General features: G+C 30.2%; 1 protein-coding gene across 1 annotated transcript in view; it reads left to right on the top strand.

The window, feature by feature from the left end:
- LOC142332260 (lipase 1-like) overlaps positions 1-19,543 on the top strand; it is an 89,425-nt gene that overhangs the window by 55,256 nt on the left and 14,626 nt on the right. Inside the window, exons 2-3 of the mRNA XM_075378579.1 lie at positions 14,480-14,660; positions 19,020-19,134. Coding sequence (XP_075234694.1) covers positions 14,480-14,660; positions 19,020-19,134 — 296 coding nt within the window. The remainder of the gene's footprint in view (positions 1-14,479; positions 14,661-19,019; positions 19,135-19,543) is intronic.

Raw genomic sequence — 19,543 nt, 5'->3', positions numbered from 1 at the left:
ACACGTGCACATTTAAAAAAAAATGAAAAGTACATAAAATTTTATTCCATTAATAACTTCAGATATTTTTTTTATCGTTATTATTGAATTATTATTTATCGTAAAAGTTTTTTTACAATCAGAGGTTAATAATTATTAATAATCAATATATTTCAATTTAAAAAAAAGTTAAAAAAAAAGAAGATAAAGTCGGAATCGAACGATGTGCCTTTCCCATGTACGATCCAAATATTTCATTAATTAAAATTTTATTTGGCTATAACTCTAGAACCAATGAAAATAAGTAACACGTATGATACATCATTGAAAAGCTCTCAATGAGGACTTATTACTGCAGTTAAAAAAAAGTCGAAAATCCAAATTTCTTTGGATTTTGGGATTTTTTGGACGCTTTTGGTCCAGTCGATTGCAATCAAAAGGCGAGGTGCACAACTAGATGTTACAACAGTCTTAAATCCAAAATTTCAACATTCTACGGCTAATCGTTTTTGAGTTATGCGAAATATATACTCACATACGTACCTACAGACGTCCCACCGAAACAGGTCAAAATGGATATTTCCGTTTAAATCTGAAAACCGAAATTTTTCGTGATCACAATACGTCCTTTATTTCGTACAAGGAAGTAAAAATAATTCCTTAAATATCTGAATAACCTTAATATACAATAATAATATTATTTAACTAATTATATTATAAAGACATGTAAAAAATTGTTGTTAACATAATATTTACTATTATCATTTCTGCTAAGATTACTGTAGTTTCTACGGTTTGTAAACTTTTGACAATGGTCCTGAAACATATCAATTGCAGATAAAAGAATGAAGTTAAGAAAGGTAAGAAGTACTAAACTTAGAAACTAGTTACTACAATATATATACAGGGTCCGGCATATAAACCTGACGATTTTTGAGGGATAATAATTAAACTGTGTTTCATATTATTAAAAAATTTAATATATCAAATTAAGATCAATTTTTGCAATTTATAGTGAATAACTTACATAGATTTTTTTTTTTATTTGAATATTATGTCGTCCAAATGTTTTCCATTACTCCTCACACACTCGCTTAACCTCATTCTAAAATTTGACATTGCTCGCTCAATCATCATGGAACCGCTTCAATTTCTCGTTGAATAGCCTCCTTGAGTTCTGTAATTGACTGTGGTCGACCACTGAAGACTTTATGTTTTCATTTTCACAGAAAAAAATCACAAACAGCCAGATCAGGTGAACGCCCTGGCCAAGGAATGTCGCCAAATCGGGAAATCAAACGTCCAGGAAAGGTTTCTCGCAGAACATCCATTGCGATTCTCGCCGTACGGGCGGTGGCACCATCCTGTTGAAACCAAATTTCAAGTCCTTGAAAGTCATTCAGTTTCGGTCGCAGAAACACATTCAACCTGTTTACGTATCGATGAGATGTTACTGTTACTCTGCGATTTAACTCCTCAAAAAAATACGGGTCGATTATGCCGAACTTTGAAACCGCAAACCACACTGTAACATATTGACTGTGAAGTGGTTTTTCAAGAATTTGCCGTGGATTATGGGAAACCCAATAACGGTAATTTTGTTTATTCACAAATCCTGACAGATGAAAATGCGCCTCGTCGCTTAAAAGAATAATGGCATCCTGGTGGACATTTTCGAGGATGACCTCGCAAGCTGCTTTGTGAGACCCCCAATCATTTGCATTAAGTTGCTGCACTAACATCATCTTATACGGATGGAATTTCAGATCGGCATGAAGAATTCGTCGTACACTTCGATCAGAAATGGCTAGCGCAGCAGCATGTCTCGTTGCTGAACGACGTGGAGACCGCGTAACAGCTAACCTACAGCGTTAATGTTTTTAGGCTTTCTCACAGTCCGTTTTCGTCCTGTCGGTTTCATTTTTAAACCAGACGATGTGTTCCTAAAATTCTTCACCCACAACAATTTCACATTCCTACTAGGAACAGACGCGTGTCGATTTAAATTGAAATGCCTGCGAAATAAACGCTGTGTTACAATAACAGAGTCGTTATTTTTAAAATGGGCTTCAATCACAAACGCTCGTTGTTCACCCGACCACGACGTACTGGCTACTGAAATAGCATGAATAGACCTGTCAATGTACAACACTCCCGCCTTCTCATTGACAGTGCTGCCAACATAACAATTACTACAAAATCGTCAGATTTATATACCGGACCCTGTATATATAAATTCCTATTTATAAATTCTATATATATATATATATATATATATATATATATATATATATAGAGAGAGAGAGAGAGAGAGAGAGAGAGAGAGAATTTATAAATAGCAAATTGCATTAAATCAAACATTAATAAAATCAATTATATTAGTTAAGTAGAAGTTAGAGAAAATAACGTTTAAAAATGAATTAATAATTGGGGGAACATGATGATGATAAGAATGTACATTTGGGAAAGTCTTACAAGACTTTTCATTGATAATTATGCGCCAAGCACTCATTTTTTGTGCATTATTTATTAATTGTTTTTTCTAAAAATTCGCTGTTTGGAACTTATAACCATCTGAACATAAGACTAGCACTTTTCTAAATAGAAACTGTGAGTTTACAGTACAGCAAAACAACCTTAGCTTACATATTTGTGATTGTAACATAAAGTCATAACAACATTTATCAACAACGGTTTACAGCGTATTGTTACAGGAAAACTAACGAAACATCATCTAAGAAACATACAATTCTATAATATTAACAAAATGGAAACTTTCATGTACCATTTTGTAATAAGGTCATCCAAAAAGCAAACTTACCGCACAGAGAAAAGTAATCTGTAAAATATTTTTAAAAACTATGTAACTACACACTTAATTAACCAAAACTAACCTAAACAGTACTTCGAATAATGTAACATTATTATGAAGGAAGAAAAACAAAATAACAAGGAGAATAAAAAATTGGAAGGTGAATGTGGCAGGGAAGCTGCATGCCACCAACATTGTGTAGTACACAATCTGGAAGAAATAATTAAATTCTGTAAAGACCAGGTGAAGAAGAATAGAATGTATACGTTTTGCTGATGATATGGCAGTACTGGTGGAGAATCCAAGTAAACTAAATGAAATGCTCGATGATTTAAATGAAGCTTTAAAAGTCAGGGTGTTGGGATCAACAAAAAGAAGAAGAAATGTATGGTATTAGGTAAAAAAGAGAAGAGGATTGAGATACTTAAACAATAAGATAGATACTTGACAATGTAATGGTTCTTAAATGTATCAACTAGAGATAAAAAAATGAAGCTAAGAAAGGTAAGAAGTACTAAACATAGAAACTAGTTACTACTACATATATAATTTATTTACTTACTATTTATAAATTATATATAAATATTATGTAATAATTTATAAATAGCAAGCAAATAAATAAAGTAAGTAGGTAAGTTTTACAACATGTGAAGAAATTTCAGTACTTAGAGAGCTTTATAACCGATGTTCTGACTTGCACAGTATAAATTAAAACAAGAATATCAAAAAGTTAGCAGATTTTTATAAGAAAAGAAGACTGCTGTGTGAAAAGTTAAACATAGCATGAAGGAAGAGATTAATGAAATGTTTTATTTGAAGTATGATCCTCTATGAAGCTGAAACATGGATAATGAGAAAAGCAGACAGAAAACAAATTGAGGCTTTTCAGCCTTGGATGTGGTGCAGAATGATAAATGTCAGATAACAAGGCTATGTAACAAATGAAGAAGTATTCAGGAGAATCGGAGAGAACAGGAAAATGCTAAATGTGGTTGAATATAGGTAAAGGAACCGGTTAGGACCTATTTATGAAAAGAAGGAGTTTATTAGTGGATGCAATAGAAGAATTAGTGAATGGAAGTAAAGGAAAAGGAAGGAAAGAGATTCACATGATGGATAGGATTATGGAAAAGGGAAAATATGCTGAATGAAAGCGGTTAGCAAAGTACAGAACAAGGTGGAAAGCAGCATGAATGAATGAATTACACAGGCACATTAGTTTTTGCATACAGAATGAGATAACATTGCGTTTGAATAGACAATACCAGATCGCTATGTTATTTATAATCTGTTTAGACCAACGTAGGTAATACATTTACAAAATTATTTATCTACATTATTTAATCATTTAAAATGATGATTTAAATAATACTACATCATAATATAGAGATAGAAGAATAATTGCTAACATTAACAGGAACCAAACAGCGCAACAGTAATAACTGAAGAACATAAGAAAGAAGGTGTAATAAGAAAAGGAGTCTGACAAAAGGATGTTCCCTATCCCCGTTACTTTTAATCTTTACATGGAACTAGCAGTTAATGATGTTAAAGAACAATTTAGATTCAGAGTAACAGTACAAGGTGAAAAGATAAAGATGATACGATTTGCTGATGATACAGAAATTCTAGCCGAGATTAAAAAGGATTTAGAAGAAACAATGAACAGCATGGATGTAGTCATACGCAAGAACTACCGTGTGAAAATAAACAAGAACAAAACAAAAGTAATGAAATGTAGTAGAAATAACAAAGATGGACCACTGAATGTGAAAATAGGAGGAGAAAAGATTATGGAGGTAGAAGAATTTTGTTATTTGGGAAATAGAATTACTAAAGATGGATGAAGTAGCTCCTACTTCATCCATTTTATATCGCTCCGATATAAAATGCCGAATAGCACAGGCAAAACGAGCCTTCAGTCAGAAATATAATTTGTTTACATCAAAAATTAATTTAAATATCAGGAAAAGATTTTTGAAAGTATATGTTTGGAGCGTCGCTTTATATGTTAGTGAAACTTGGACGATCGGAATACCTGAGAAGAAAAGATTAGAAGCTTTTGAAATGCGGTGGTATAGGAGAATGTTAAAAATCAGATGGGTGGATAAAGTAACAAGTGAAGAGGTGTTGCGGCAAATAGATGAAGAAAGAAGCATTAGGAAAAATACAGCTAAAAGAAGAGACAGATCTATAGGCCACATATTAAAGCATCCTGGAATAGTCGCTTTAATATTGGAAGGAAAAAATTGTATAGGCAGGCCACGTTTGGAATATGTAAAACAAATTGTTAGGGATGTAGGATGTAGGTGGTAGGGGGTATACCAAAATGAAATGACTAGCACTAGATAGGGAATCTTGGTGAGCTGCATCAAACCAGTCAAATGACAAGACAAAAAAAAACATCATAATATTTTACATAAATCCATGAGAAAAAACAAAATCACAGGATGGAGGATGCATATTATTACTAATATTAAATTAATTTTTAAATTAATCACTACTGAATAAAACATTGGTTACCTGAAATACAAGTATTACTGAGTTTTGTTGACCTATTTATTATAAAATTAAAAACTGTAATATGATTGTTACAGAAGTTTTTCCTCCTCCTAATAGTACAGGTGTACTACTACTCCTCCCAATAGTGAAGGAGATAGTGTACCATGAAAGAACATCATACAAAATCACGCAGGTCCAAAAATAATATATTCCCACCCAACACTGACTCAACTAAAGCTTTCTGAAGAAAAATTATACTACTTTAATTTTTTTAACATCAAATTTCATTAAAAGACATAAAATTTTACAAATTTTTTTCAGAATACAATTGAAAAATAAAATATTATAAACACCAATCTTTTATAAAAATTTTGAAGCAAATTAAGAATAAAATTCATTAAAAATGTATCTTTACCATAATGGATATCAGCAATCTGGCAACTATCTTTTAAAATAGTATAACAATTCTCAAGAACAATGAACATATATCATCCCTAATAAAATAACTTAGAACTATGGTACCTTTTTTCAATGAGCTAAATATACTGTTGCATATCAACATATTTAACCCAATGAAATGTAGAAGGTATTCATTCATAGTGACAACCTTACACAACTCAGTTATTGCTATATAAACATCATTACTCTCAAGAAAAAATAGTATGACTTACTTTTAGCAGTCTAGATACGTTACACATATCACAATTAAAAAAAAAAAAAATGGTTTGTTAAACTAACCTGGAAAATGCAAGTTTTTCTTTTACAAAACAGTATTTCAAACTACATCCTATATGTTAGACGTACTATTTTTATATTTTAATGAATTAATTCAGTAAATTACCAGAATTAATCTCTTGTTATTTACCAAGAAATAAATTATAATTTCGTAAATGAATTAATTCTTAATACTGGCTTTATGCATTCATTAAACCTCGAAACCTGTTATTATCGAATGATTACATCACATTAATAGTAAAAATAAATGCAGCCCACCGATAGCCATCGATCAGTCAAACGAGTACGGTTACAGACCCTTAATATTAAAAATAAGCCGACCTCCTTGGCGCGAGTGGTAGCGTCTCTGTCTTTATCCGGAGGTACCGGGTTCGAATCACGGTCAGGCATGTTATTTTCACACGTTACTTGTCATTCATCTCATTCTCTGAAGCAATACCTAGCGGTGGTCCCGGAGGTAAAATATATACATATCTAACTACATTAATAATAAAAAACTAACTAATAATTAATATTAATTATTGTTAAGGTTAAGGTTATTATTGGTTAATAATAATTATCAAACGTACCTGATTATACTTATTCAAATATTAATTTTTTCAGATATTAAAACAAAAGATAAAAAAGTCATAATTTTACAATAACAGTTTTATTCACGTTACAATATTTCAGCTCTACATAACGTAATAATTCGTACCAGTTGAAACAGGTCCGTGAACACAAATGACAGTGCGCACGCGCAATTTTAATTAATATTCTATCGTCTACATTAGCCAACAATACCGGCAAAACAGTTTGATTTTAACTTAATTCAACCGTTTGGTTTATAAATGTTGAGTACAATGTAAACCTTAAAATATATTAATACCTTTTACACTTCTTTTCCTTTTGAGACCCAGTAATCAAATTAATTACTACAATATAAATACAATAAATTAATTACATATACAAAACGTTATAAATTAAGGTAAAAAAATAAGATTAAGGTTAACAACGGATGGGTACTAAGTGAATCGTATGAGACCGAGAATTCGAGTAGTACCAAATTCTGTCGCTCGTCTAGGAACAAACAGACGACACAATGGTAATGCGCCACAAACTCTTTTTTATAATATTTTTCCCTATTTATATATATTTTACTTTTACTTTAAATAATTACAGTTTATGTAATATCACTTTAAGTATTTATTTCATTTGTAATATTGTACATACTTTAGCAAATTCAAAACCATACAAATAAAATAAATTGGTACTCAATTAAAAAAAAAGAAAATATGATACGGCACTCGAAAATTTTGACACACAGGCAAAATTTAAAAAAGATTTGAATTAAAAAAAAAAATTTATTTTAGTGATTCATCATAATAAAGGTCAGAAAATTAATTTCTTGTACAAACATATTTCTAACTACTCAAAATACTTTAATAAACACATAAAAATCAAATTTCAAATAGTATTTTATGATCATTAATCATAAAATCATTAAAAAAATCTCAAGAATAAACAGTAGGCTGACAAACTCAATTCGGGAATTATGAAAGAACTGAGTGTTGGAGGATAAATAAAAGTGGTTGTAATGTCCAAGGCACTGATGTTTCTGAGGTGTACGAATGAACTATCAGAATACAAAACCGACCGGTACCACTGTATCGAATCAATGAATATATATTTACTCTTAAATTTTAATTTAAAAAAAATCGGGTGAGGTTGTGTCGGAGCGCTCGGCCGTTGGTTGAACATGAAACGTTACAGATCTTGGATGAAGTTCCTTCGAGCTCAGACCGACTAACATATCTGCAGAGTTAAATTAGAGAGCCCCCATCGTATTTTCTTTTAACAAAACTGAAAGTCTTTAATGGAAAATATTAGTTCCTTCATTTGGCCAACTCTACAGATAAATTGATCGGTCTGTATGTCAGCGACTCACTTTTAATGTATTGAATTGAAATAAAAACGAGACAGTTACTGCGTACTAAATTTAATTTTAACATAAAATAGACACTAAACGGTACATGATATTTATTTTGACTAATATTTGAAGACAATTTTGTTCAACATTGGTCTGTGATATGAGAAGTAAGAGACATAAGGCATGATAAGCAGCGGCAGAGGTGCTCGCGCCGTCGACGTCGTTCGTTGAGCGTGCCGTGCCAGCTTTGCGACGCTCCCGAAACAGTCTCGCTTGCTCGGCACCGGACATTGGGGATCCTGTGGGTGGCCAGTAATCTCTCTTTCCAACGATATGCGTAATTTATATTTCCGGCTGGGTTTTGCGCGGGCTGAGGCTGACATATTGAATTTTTATACTTTTTACAGGTTTACTTTAATTTTTTACACGAAAATATTGTCCAAAATACACTTATTATTACTTAAATCGATCTATCTCGACAAACTCTAAACACAAACACACGAATCACCGCGCTATCACGTCAAGTCATGAGTTACTGTGAATGGAAATGAACGAGAGCCCCAGTTTTGGCTGATATGCCCTGTGACTCCTCCCCGCCAACCTGCTTACCACTGATGCAAACACAAAAATCGTATCGGCGAGCTGACCATGTAAATTATAAAATGTCATCGCATTTACATCTCTGAGACTAATAGTTAGGGAATTATTAAGACAGCACGATATAGACCTTTTCGTTACGCTACAAATTTCTGTTTTGATACCCGTATGTTTTGGTGTAATTTTAAAGACATTTCACATAAAAAAAAGAACACGTCTGGTAAACATTAAAAATTTCTATTAAAACTTATTTTTAGTTTGTGGAAAAACTTTCTTCTGAGGAAAAATTGGGAAAACATCTTTTTAGAACTCAAAACTCATATGTTAAATATTCAGCAAGTCCAACGTGAGACATGATATAACCCTGTGGTGGTGATATCTTGGAGGAATATAAAAGATTAGAGATATAAAGGTTATATCTTGGAGGGATATCAAAGGAGGGAGGAGTTCCTCCCTCGGAGATCTTGACTTCTAACTGAAACAGCATCAATACCTCTCATGTATAGTAGATACAGTGCCAAATTTGACATACATTCAATGAGCAAATGAAGTTTAAAATGAAATATTTATTATAATTGTAATTTTATCATAAAATTAACATGTATTTACAGACATTTATTTTTCACAAAAAAAAGTCCTGTCATCTATTAACTGAACATAAAAGTTAACAGATAGTTCCCTAAAACCTTAAGGTTGCACATCAATTTGACTATCTAAGAATTTCCTGTTTGTTTTTTTCTTAACCATAATCAATAGAAATATTTTATTATTTTACCGCTCTATTCAGTCAATAAGAATGAACTGAATTTAATCACTTCTTTGCATTTCTTGTTTCATAAAGAAAAACCCTAATTAAAAAAAAAAAAAAGAAACAACAAAAGGTGATTTTTGGAATAACATATACTTTACCCTTGTTATTATATGTATTATATATAATGTATGGATTTAGAGTCATATAGTTCCCAACTGCCAGTTTGATCCATGGCTTGCCTTAAAGAAATTTTATCTATTTTTTTCAACTGTAGTGCACTTTAATATAAGAAATTTTGAAATTGTACCAAATTTAAAAAAAATATACCTTTGAGAGTTCAAAATAAATATGACCTCTCATACCTCGTAAATATTTGATTGTAGGTAAACAAAAGCTTAGTATATAAAAAGTAAAAAAAAAAAATAATAATACTGGAATTGATAGTGGGAGGTATTGCACCTCCTTTTCTACAATCAATCAATAACATTGATAAGTAAATGCATAACAGAAAAGTTCAGATAATTTTAGTTCTATAGTCCAAATATTTACATATCCCACATTTAATAATTTATTTAACAGTTCCATATGACAAGCTACTGAAATTGAGCATTCGCACACACACTCTTAAGAGAACAAACTATTAGCATAATGGTATTGATCTTGGACATGAATTGATGTAGTTTAATGCAGAGTAAACAAACAAAAGGATATAATAAGATTTCTTTACTTATAAAATTAAAAAAAAAAATATATATATATATATATTGCCTTACCTCATTAATTTCCAACAACCAGAAATAATGCAAACTGAAGATATAAGATACTGCAAGAACTGGTTATTGGAAATTAATAACATAAGTTTAACTTATCTAATTACTGTGCTTTGGTGGTTTATATTTTATGTATTAAATAAATATATATTTCTCCAACTACTTTTCCAGCTGCTTCCAGGTCTGGGTGTATGTATAAGCAATTCGAGCAGTAATTGCCTATTGTCAGGGCTGGCAAGCTGGTAGACAGGCTTGCCAGCCCTTACATAACTGCAATGCAAGTGTAAATGTACCGGTAAACATGTAGTCTTGAATAGACTCAGATCAACCACTCTTGAGATGTGTGGCTAATTGAAACTCAACCACAACAGAACACCACAATTAATATTAATATCCACAATCTAGTATTCAAATACATATAAAAGCAACTGACTTTACAAGGACTCAACCTTAGAACTTTCAACTTCAAAAATCAGCTGGTTTTGCAATGTTGAGTTTAACCATTAGACTAGCCCAGCAGATTTATATTTTATATAATATTAAGTTTTATTAGCACAGTATTCTGAATGTTACTGAATTATTTGAATAATTAATAAATAAATAAGTATATCCTGTAATATATATATATATATATATATATATATATATATATATATATATATATATATATATATAGTACAGGAAAGAAGTGGCTGTAGTAGAATTTGTGAAACATTTTGAAAAAATTTTTTTTTTTACAGGAAAAATTATGAGCTATCTTTCTATTGGTCTCTTTCGCTCTCTGATATAGCATATACATACTTACATATATTTCCATAATCAATAAGAATCTGACATTTTTAAAATGTTGTATCACTTTTAATATAATTAATGATAAAATCAATTATCCAAGTTCAATGAAAAAGACTCCTTTTATTTCATTCTTTTATATAAACAAATATACACATTTAACTACATAACTATACATACTCAAATACATAATATACTTGACAACATTAGTGCAGACGTAGACCTAACCTTCACAAAATGCTGATAATAAAAGTTGCATAAAAACTTTGTACAACAGAAGATTTGTACAATGATCTGGATAAGCAAGATCTGGATTTGCATGTCCATTCCTAGGAAAAGGACAAGCAAATTCTTCTCAAATAAAAATATTATATAAAAATTACTGAATTAAAAGCTGAATTGGCTGAATTAATCAGCCAAGCTTCTCTTCAATTTTATTGCAATTTTTATTCTTGATGATATTGTCACATAATCTTGAAATTTGTGCATGGGATATGGAAATGGAATTTTGTAGCATTTGAAAAATGCCATTCCTAACCAGGATTCGAATTACTGGGATGGAAGGCCGAGTTACTACCACTCTTACCATGGAGGCCGGCTTTAAGGAAGATATTTGAATGATCATTCAAAATTGTTTTCTATTGGTACTGTTTTACATTCTAAAGTCCTTACACATACATTAAGGTCATACTCAGTGGCTTAAAGGAATTTCTTCTTACCTTAACCAAGATATCATTCATATAGTAACTAATACAGTTTGTATACTCTCATTTTTTAACTTATATAAAAACGATAAGTAAATGCATCTTTATAAATCACATAAATATTATAATAATAATAATAAGTTCTAAAAATATTTTTATTAGCAATATACGTATGACAAATTGATACATATGAAAGATTGCTAATATCTAAATAATGTAGTCCTATTGACCTCAATAAACCAGTTTATTCTGTTCTTGGATGAAGAATGCATAATTTTTTTTTTAAATCTGTCAGTCTACTGTTAATTATTACTTTGAAAATAAATTATAAAGGAATAATTTATTAATTGAAAATTTATTAAAATATAAAATGCATAAAATATGGAGTGTTTAACACATATACAGAAGATTCATTTTAACAAATTCATAATATAAAATGAGGAAAAAATGTAATGTTGGTTAAGGAGTGAAAAATTCTTTCAGTTTACCAAACGACGAGGCTTCCAAAATATATTCACAGATCATTTCTAAATTAGTTATACAAAAGTAACCTTTAATAATGAAAAAAGTAAAGAACTTACAGAATTGTTTTGTTCTCACTGAATGCAGTATATCTTCATTTAATTTCCGCCCAACAATGTTAGTTCCTGATGTTCTCACTTCGTGGCATATAAAAATGAATAATTTCATCAGTCCAATAATGTCATATATCAGTCCAGAGCATGCTCAGTATCGATTACGGTTTTGTGAATCCAAATTGGTTGCTACCGTTCAGAGAGCATTCATGACTAAATATGGCAAAAAATCACTTCAAAGACAGTCCATTATTGCATGGTACAAACATTTCATTGAAAGAGATAATGTATCACACAGGATGTGAGGTAAGAGTAGTTAAACAAGTGCAACAGACATTCACTCATAGTGAAGGTAAATCAATGGGACCAGCCAGCTTAGGATTATGAATGTTCTTAGAGTTACAGTATGGAGGATATTTCATAATCATCTGTCATTTAAACCCTACAAATTACAACTGATACAAGCTTTGAGTGAAGGTGATAAAGAAAAATGCTAAGTTTTGTGTAAACATTTTAACAGAATTGAGACTTAAGGTCTCAATTCTGTTCTCAATCTGTTCTCAAATCTTAATAAAATTGTGTTCAGTAATGAAGTAACCTTTCCATACCAGTGTTAAAGTGAATTGACATAATGTTAATATATGGAGTGAACAGAATCCACATCACATAGTCGAACATGTTTGGGACTTGCCTAAGGTGAAAGTTTTTTATGCGTAAGCTGTTACAAAATTTACAGTATTTTTTTTTTGCCAAGTTAATTGTAACTGGCATATCGTACCTGACATGACTGAACTTCTAATGCCACAATTACAGCAAGATATGGGTACAAAATTAATTTTTCAAGCAAGAAGGTATGCCACCACATTATCATCATTTAGTAGTTGCGCATCTCAATAGTAACGTGCTCATTTGGATTGGATGTGGTGGAACAATTTCCTGACCACCTCGATCACCTGATTTAATTCTAATGGACTTGTCTGTATGGGGTTACGTTAAAGTCAGAGTGTTTGTTTTTCCATTTTTAGGAATGTCGACGAGTTGCAGTACCATATAACACAAACAGTAGCAACCATAGATGCTTCATAGGATTTAGCAGGAAAATGATTACAGATGACATCTGTTGTGTTACAAAAAAAGTATCCATATTGTAAATTCGTAAACGAAACTAGGATATAAAGTATTCACTGTTGTATCACATTTTGGCAAGTTATTCACCTTTTTCGTTATTAAATAACTTAGAAATTACTTTTATATACTAATTTAGAAATACTCTGTGGAAGAAATTAAAAAATAATATTCAAATAACTGAAATTAATGACCAATATGAAATATTATTAAAATAATCCAGAGTGCTATGAAAAGATAAGACTAAAATCAAAATCAAAGTTGTATGTGAAGGATCATGGCCTCATAAGAAATCATAATCCAAGATTCTCAGAAAATTTAATTAAAATAAAAATAGTTACTGGTCCTCTTTTAAAATGCTAAACTGAATCTTCTACAATATAATGGTTCCATAATAGCTGAAATGTCTTTCATGATGTAGTCTAGGGACTGATTAAGAAGAAAATTGCTTGTTATTAAGATTTTTATAAGAAGTGATACTGAGTAGGAGAATGGGATAAGTGGATTTTCTTTACGTTGAATTTCATATGTTTCATTAAATTTCTGAAAGTAATTTGGTTGGTACAAGAGTGAAGAATGGCAGAAGGAATGTGAAAGAGAAAAGAGGGGAAATCTAGAATGAAATGATTAGGGTTTAAAGGTTTTACATGTGAAAAAGTATTAGAAAATAACAAAGGATCAAAAAAAGATTAATACTACTGGAAAGAGACCAAAATGTACTCACAACTGTAGAAGAATAGATTTTAACCTGCATAAAGAATGATATAAGCACTGAATTGATATCAAATTCATGGATAACTTTCTGTTTTCCCAATTTCTGTATTTACTCATATATTTTAATTCATTAATCGCATTAAGCTGGATCTTTGGATGTGTTACTAATTAGAATTCATAAGTAATTTTCAGATCATTCCAATCCCTGTTTAAATACCATTGTGAAAACAATCATGAATATTATAAATTAATAATTATATTTCAATTTTTCATCTAAAATAAACAGTGCCTAATATTGTTGATATTATAAAATTCCAATTCAATTCAATTTCAGTTGATTTATCTTTGAATTCACCTTTATATGTTTACTACTTACTTTCCTTACTTAAATTCCTTTCATTAGATTTTATTGATCAGGTCTTATACATATTATCAATAGTTTTTTGATCTTACTCTACTTCTGGTAAGCATTGTCAATTTTTTATAAGTATTTACTAATTTCAAACAAAATTTTCAGGAGGAATTAATAAGGTACTATGGTTATTCTGTAGAAACGCATAAAATAATTACATTAGATGGATATATAATAACATTACACAGATTACCACGACGAACAAGAGCTCCACCAGTTCTGATACAACATGGAATAATGGGCTCGACTGAAACTTGGGTGATGCAAGGCCCGAAAAAAGATTTACGTAAGTTTAAATGATTTCAATGAAAGTATTATTAATAATAATCGATTTGTGAAAGATTGATTTTTATCAGTGTACAGGTTAATGAAATGTCGCATGTTTTTAAATGGGACATTTGGCGTTTTTAAGTAAGGCTGAGCAAGTTTTGCTCTCATTTTTGTACTTTAACTGAAAGTAAAGGTAATAAAGTTTTTTCACTCATTTTACTCAAGAAAGAGTCATCCTTAAATTTTCTTATTATAATAATGTATTATACAGATAATCAAAACAATACACAGGAAATCAATATTCTAGTTAATTTGATTTTTCTTCCTTTTATTAAATTTTTTTAAATATTGGTTAAACTCTAGAAACCTCAAACATCCAGAGGAAAATCAACCAAATTAACTACAATAACCAAGCATGTGATGATTAAATGTTAAGAAACAATTATGAGATGATTTTCTCTTTAGAATGTTCCATAAGTACATTTTATAGAAAATTATGTAACTTATTTATTTTTTTTTTTATTTTAATTTAGAATATTACGAGAATTTAGTTTAACATATCTAAAGTTTCAGCCAGTGTCTCTCCATCTATTAAGAAATTTTAGAACATGTAAAACAGCTAAAATATGCTAACACTTTTAAATTATTAAGAATTATATTTGTCTAATTTTCAAATTAGTTAGCCTCTGTGGCTACTAATTTGCATACCACTCATGCCGGCCTCTGTGACACTAGTGGTAGCATCTCGGCTTTTCATCCAGAGGTCCCAGGTTCAAATCCTGGTCAGGTATGGCATTTTTCATATGCTACAAAACTCCATTTTCATATCCCACACACAAGCTTTAAGCTTATGTGGTGTGTAAGTAAATAAAAAAAAATAAAAAAATTAATGGAACTAATCTTTCTAAAGATTTTCAAAGCTAATTATCAGCATCTTCCTCAGCAGAGATTCTAGTTATTAACAGCATCCACCTTACAAAAATTAGGAGGGCAATTAAATATATAATTAATAATATAGTCAATCTATAATAAATACTCTGATTGTGCATTTAGTGCGTTGTTTTTGTTATCTTTTGAATATTTTTAAATTTCACATTTGTTGAAATTTCATTTTTATGCACTCTGTATTAAATTTTCTTGTTAAAGTTAATTTGATTTTTGTATAAGTCCTATTTCCATAAAGTGGTTTACAAAATTTGATTTTTATTGTATGTATTCCAGTGCAATTATTGCAATTTAATTTCAGTTAAAGCAAATCAATGCTATTTAATCTGTATTCTCATGGGTTATTACATGATCCTGTGTATTGTCTCTTTTGTTCTGAAAGTAATATAACAAAATTCATTCCTGCAAAAATGGTAAATTTATATGACTGTTGGTTTTGTATGTAAGAATTATGCATTTTCAGAGAATATGATTGTAATTTTGTTCTATATTTTATGTAGAATGTTTTCTATAAGTGAAGGTGACTAAGAAGTCATTAATATGTGCCATATGCATTATTATCCTGATTTTTTGAACCAACTATTTGATGTGCCCATTGATGAAATAAGATACATAAGAAAGCTACACATAAGTCCATTAGACACATTGCAAATATTAAAATAATTATAAATTTTTATTCAACTTGGTGCACAGTAACACATTAGATGATACAATTGTACTTGTATGTACTCATGATAGAAGTGGGTAGGTAGACTATTTTGTGGATATAAAACATATTGTCCAATTACTTGCCTGAATGGATCAAGGAAAACTATGGTAAAATCATCCTCACAGCAGTATCGTCAAGTCCATATTATTACATAATAATAATTACATTAATAATAGCAAAGTTAATCTAACAATTTGAAATACATTAATGGAAATTATATAAGCACCCATTTATACTCTGTTAAATGAGGATGTTAAAAACTTAAGTGTATTTTTAAATGAATATTAAAAACTCATTGACAGGGTAGTATTGGTTCTACAAAAAACGTTTTAAACAATCTATTTACTTTAAATTATAAATTATAATTGATATATCTGTTCTTCACATAGACAAATACTAAATTTTTAAGTATTTTTATGTCTTTATCCTTTGCTCAAGAAAAAATGTATACTTATAGATTCACATGTACAAAAATAACTATACCAAATTTTAGTTTTCAGAAAATTAGTGATACATAAGCAGTGATTACTTTCTGATAAACATATAGATTAAAACAATTAAAATTAAATGAAAATATTTATAACTTCAAAGTCAATATGTCTCTATTATCATAAGTTAAATGCATCAAATGTCAAGAGAACTGCATCAAACCAGTCATTTGACTGATTTGATGCAGCTCTCTTGACAAACACTATTTTCTAATTCACTTTCTCTGTATAACTCTTCAATATACTCCACCCACCTATCGACCTTTCCTTTCGTATTATAAATCAGTGTACCATCTTTGTTTAACACATTATTAGATTTTATTTTATGTATCCCAAAATTTTCCTTAACTTTCCTGTATGCTCCGTCTATTTTACTAATTATCATTTCTCTTTCCACTTCTGAACACTTTTCTTCACTTTTTCTTGTTTCACTAGTTTGCACTTCCTGTTTATAGTATTTCTTAATTATCAATAATTCATTTTAGTTACTTCATCACTAGCATTCTTATATTTTCTACGTTAATCCATCAGCTACAAATATCCCTGATTTCCAAGTGTTCTAGCTAAGTTCACTTCTGCTGATTTAAGAATCTCTTTTTTAGCATTCTTCCATTCTTCTTCTATATTTTCTACCTTATCTTTTTTACTCAGACTTCTTGCAATGTCCTCCTCAAAGATCTTCTTTACCTCTTCTTCCTCAAGCTTCTCTAAATTCAACCAATTCATCTGACACCTTTTCTTCAGATTTTTAAACCCCAATCTACATTTTATCACTAAATTATAATCTATATCAATGTCTGCTTCAGGGTAAGCTTTACAGTCTACGAGTTGATTTCTAAATCTTTGCTTAACCATGATATAATCTATCTGACACCTTGCAGTATCACCTGACTTTTTCCATGTGTATATTCTTCTATTATGATTTTTAAACTTGCTATTGGCAATTACTAAATTATACTTAGTGCAAAACATTATAAGTCAGTGAAAAACACTATACTCAGAATGAAAGAGGGGATATTGCTCAGCCCATATTCACCCACAATATTTCTTTCCTTGCCTTTTCCAATGATTGCATTCCAATCTTCACTATTATTAAATTTTTATCTTCTTTTATGTGTTTAATTGCTTCATCAATTTCTTCATATACACACTCTACCTCATCATCATGGGCACTTGTAGGCATGCAGAGATTAACAATCAGCTTAAGTTTTGATTTTATCCTTATTACAATGATTCTATCGCTATGCATTTTGAAATACTCTACTCTCTTCCCTATCTTCTTGTTCATTATAAAACCTACTCCAACTTGCAATTTATTTGAAGCTGAGTTAATTATTCTAATACCACCTGACCAAAAGTCGTTTTCCTCTTCCTACTGTTCCTCGTTAATTCCTACTACATCTATATTTAATCTATCAATTTGCCTCTTTAAATTTTCTAACCTACCAAGCTTTTTTAGACTTCTAACATTCCACACTCCGACTTGTAGAATATTATATTTTTATTTTTTGGTGACCCCTTCCTTAGTCGTTCCCACCTGGAGATCCAAATGGGGGACTAGTTTATATCTGCAATATTTTACCAACGAAGGCGCATCCATCTTTGTTACATGAAAATGCAGAGTTACATTTTCTTGGAAAAAAAGCAGCTGTAGTTTTCCATTGCTTTCAGCGGCACAGGACACATGAGACTGAGTGATGTTGATGTGGCTGTTTAAGACCTCCTGACCTACATCCTTAACAACTACTGAAAGAGCTGCTGCCCTCTTTCAGGAATCATTCCTTAGTCTGGCTCTCAACAGATACTTCATTGTGGTTGCATCTTCGGCCTAGCTACTCTGTATCATTGAGCACTCAAGCCCCCTCACCATCGGTAAGATCTCATGATTCATAGAGTCTTCCTTATTTATTAATTATTAATTCTAGCTCTAATCCAAGGTTTTGCCATGGTTTATCTTGACCTAACCAATTGCTGAAGCAGTTCCTTTAGCAGTTCATTGATGATAAGCAAGTCTATTATTGATACAACGCTTGTTCTGCCAGCTTTCCTTAAAAGAAAATATGTTTTTTTTTGTTTTATAATATAATGTTATGAAATGTAACCTTATTGTATTAAACTTACTGTGTTAGTGAGTTAAAAAAATAATAATATAATGCAAAAATTATTTATTTGAAATAAAAGATTATTATGATAAACTTAAAAATTTGTTCACTTAATTATTTATATATTTCAGCATACATAATATACAATGCTGGTTTTGATGTATGGATTGGGAATGCTAGAGGAAGCATATATGGAAGAAAACATATAAATATGACTCTAGAAGATCCTAATTTCTGGGAATTTAGGTAAGGGAAATTTGAAATTCATTGTGTTGTATGAAAGTAGCATATCTTCTTATCTATCATTTTGTTTTTGTGTTGTCAGACTTATTACATTTCAGACCTTATGCAATATTATTAGATTTCATTCATTAGAGATCATTAAATTTAAAATTAAATAAATGCACACATTTCATAACAAAAATATGAACATTAAGCTTTAGATGAATTACCTTTGTTCAATCATGCAAATGTTATTGATTCTTTTTGAAATTTACTGTTGTTTAACTTTTTTTAATATGATCTGTATTATTGTAAAACAGTATCTATTGCTGTATCATATAATTTTAATATTATAATATTCATATAATGAGATAAGAAGATGTATAATACAGCATTCATGATCAATTTCCCAATCACTGTTTTCCCAAAGCTT

Source organism: Lycorma delicatula, chromosome 11 (assembly GCF_047948215.1).
Source record: "Lycorma delicatula isolate Av1 chromosome 11, ASM4794821v1, whole genome shotgun sequence".
NCBI lineage: Eukaryota > Metazoa > Arthropoda > Insecta > Hemiptera > Fulgoridae > Lycorma > Lycorma delicatula.
Note: the sequence above shows the minus strand (reverse complement) of the source record. Positions and strands in the feature narration are given on the sequence as shown.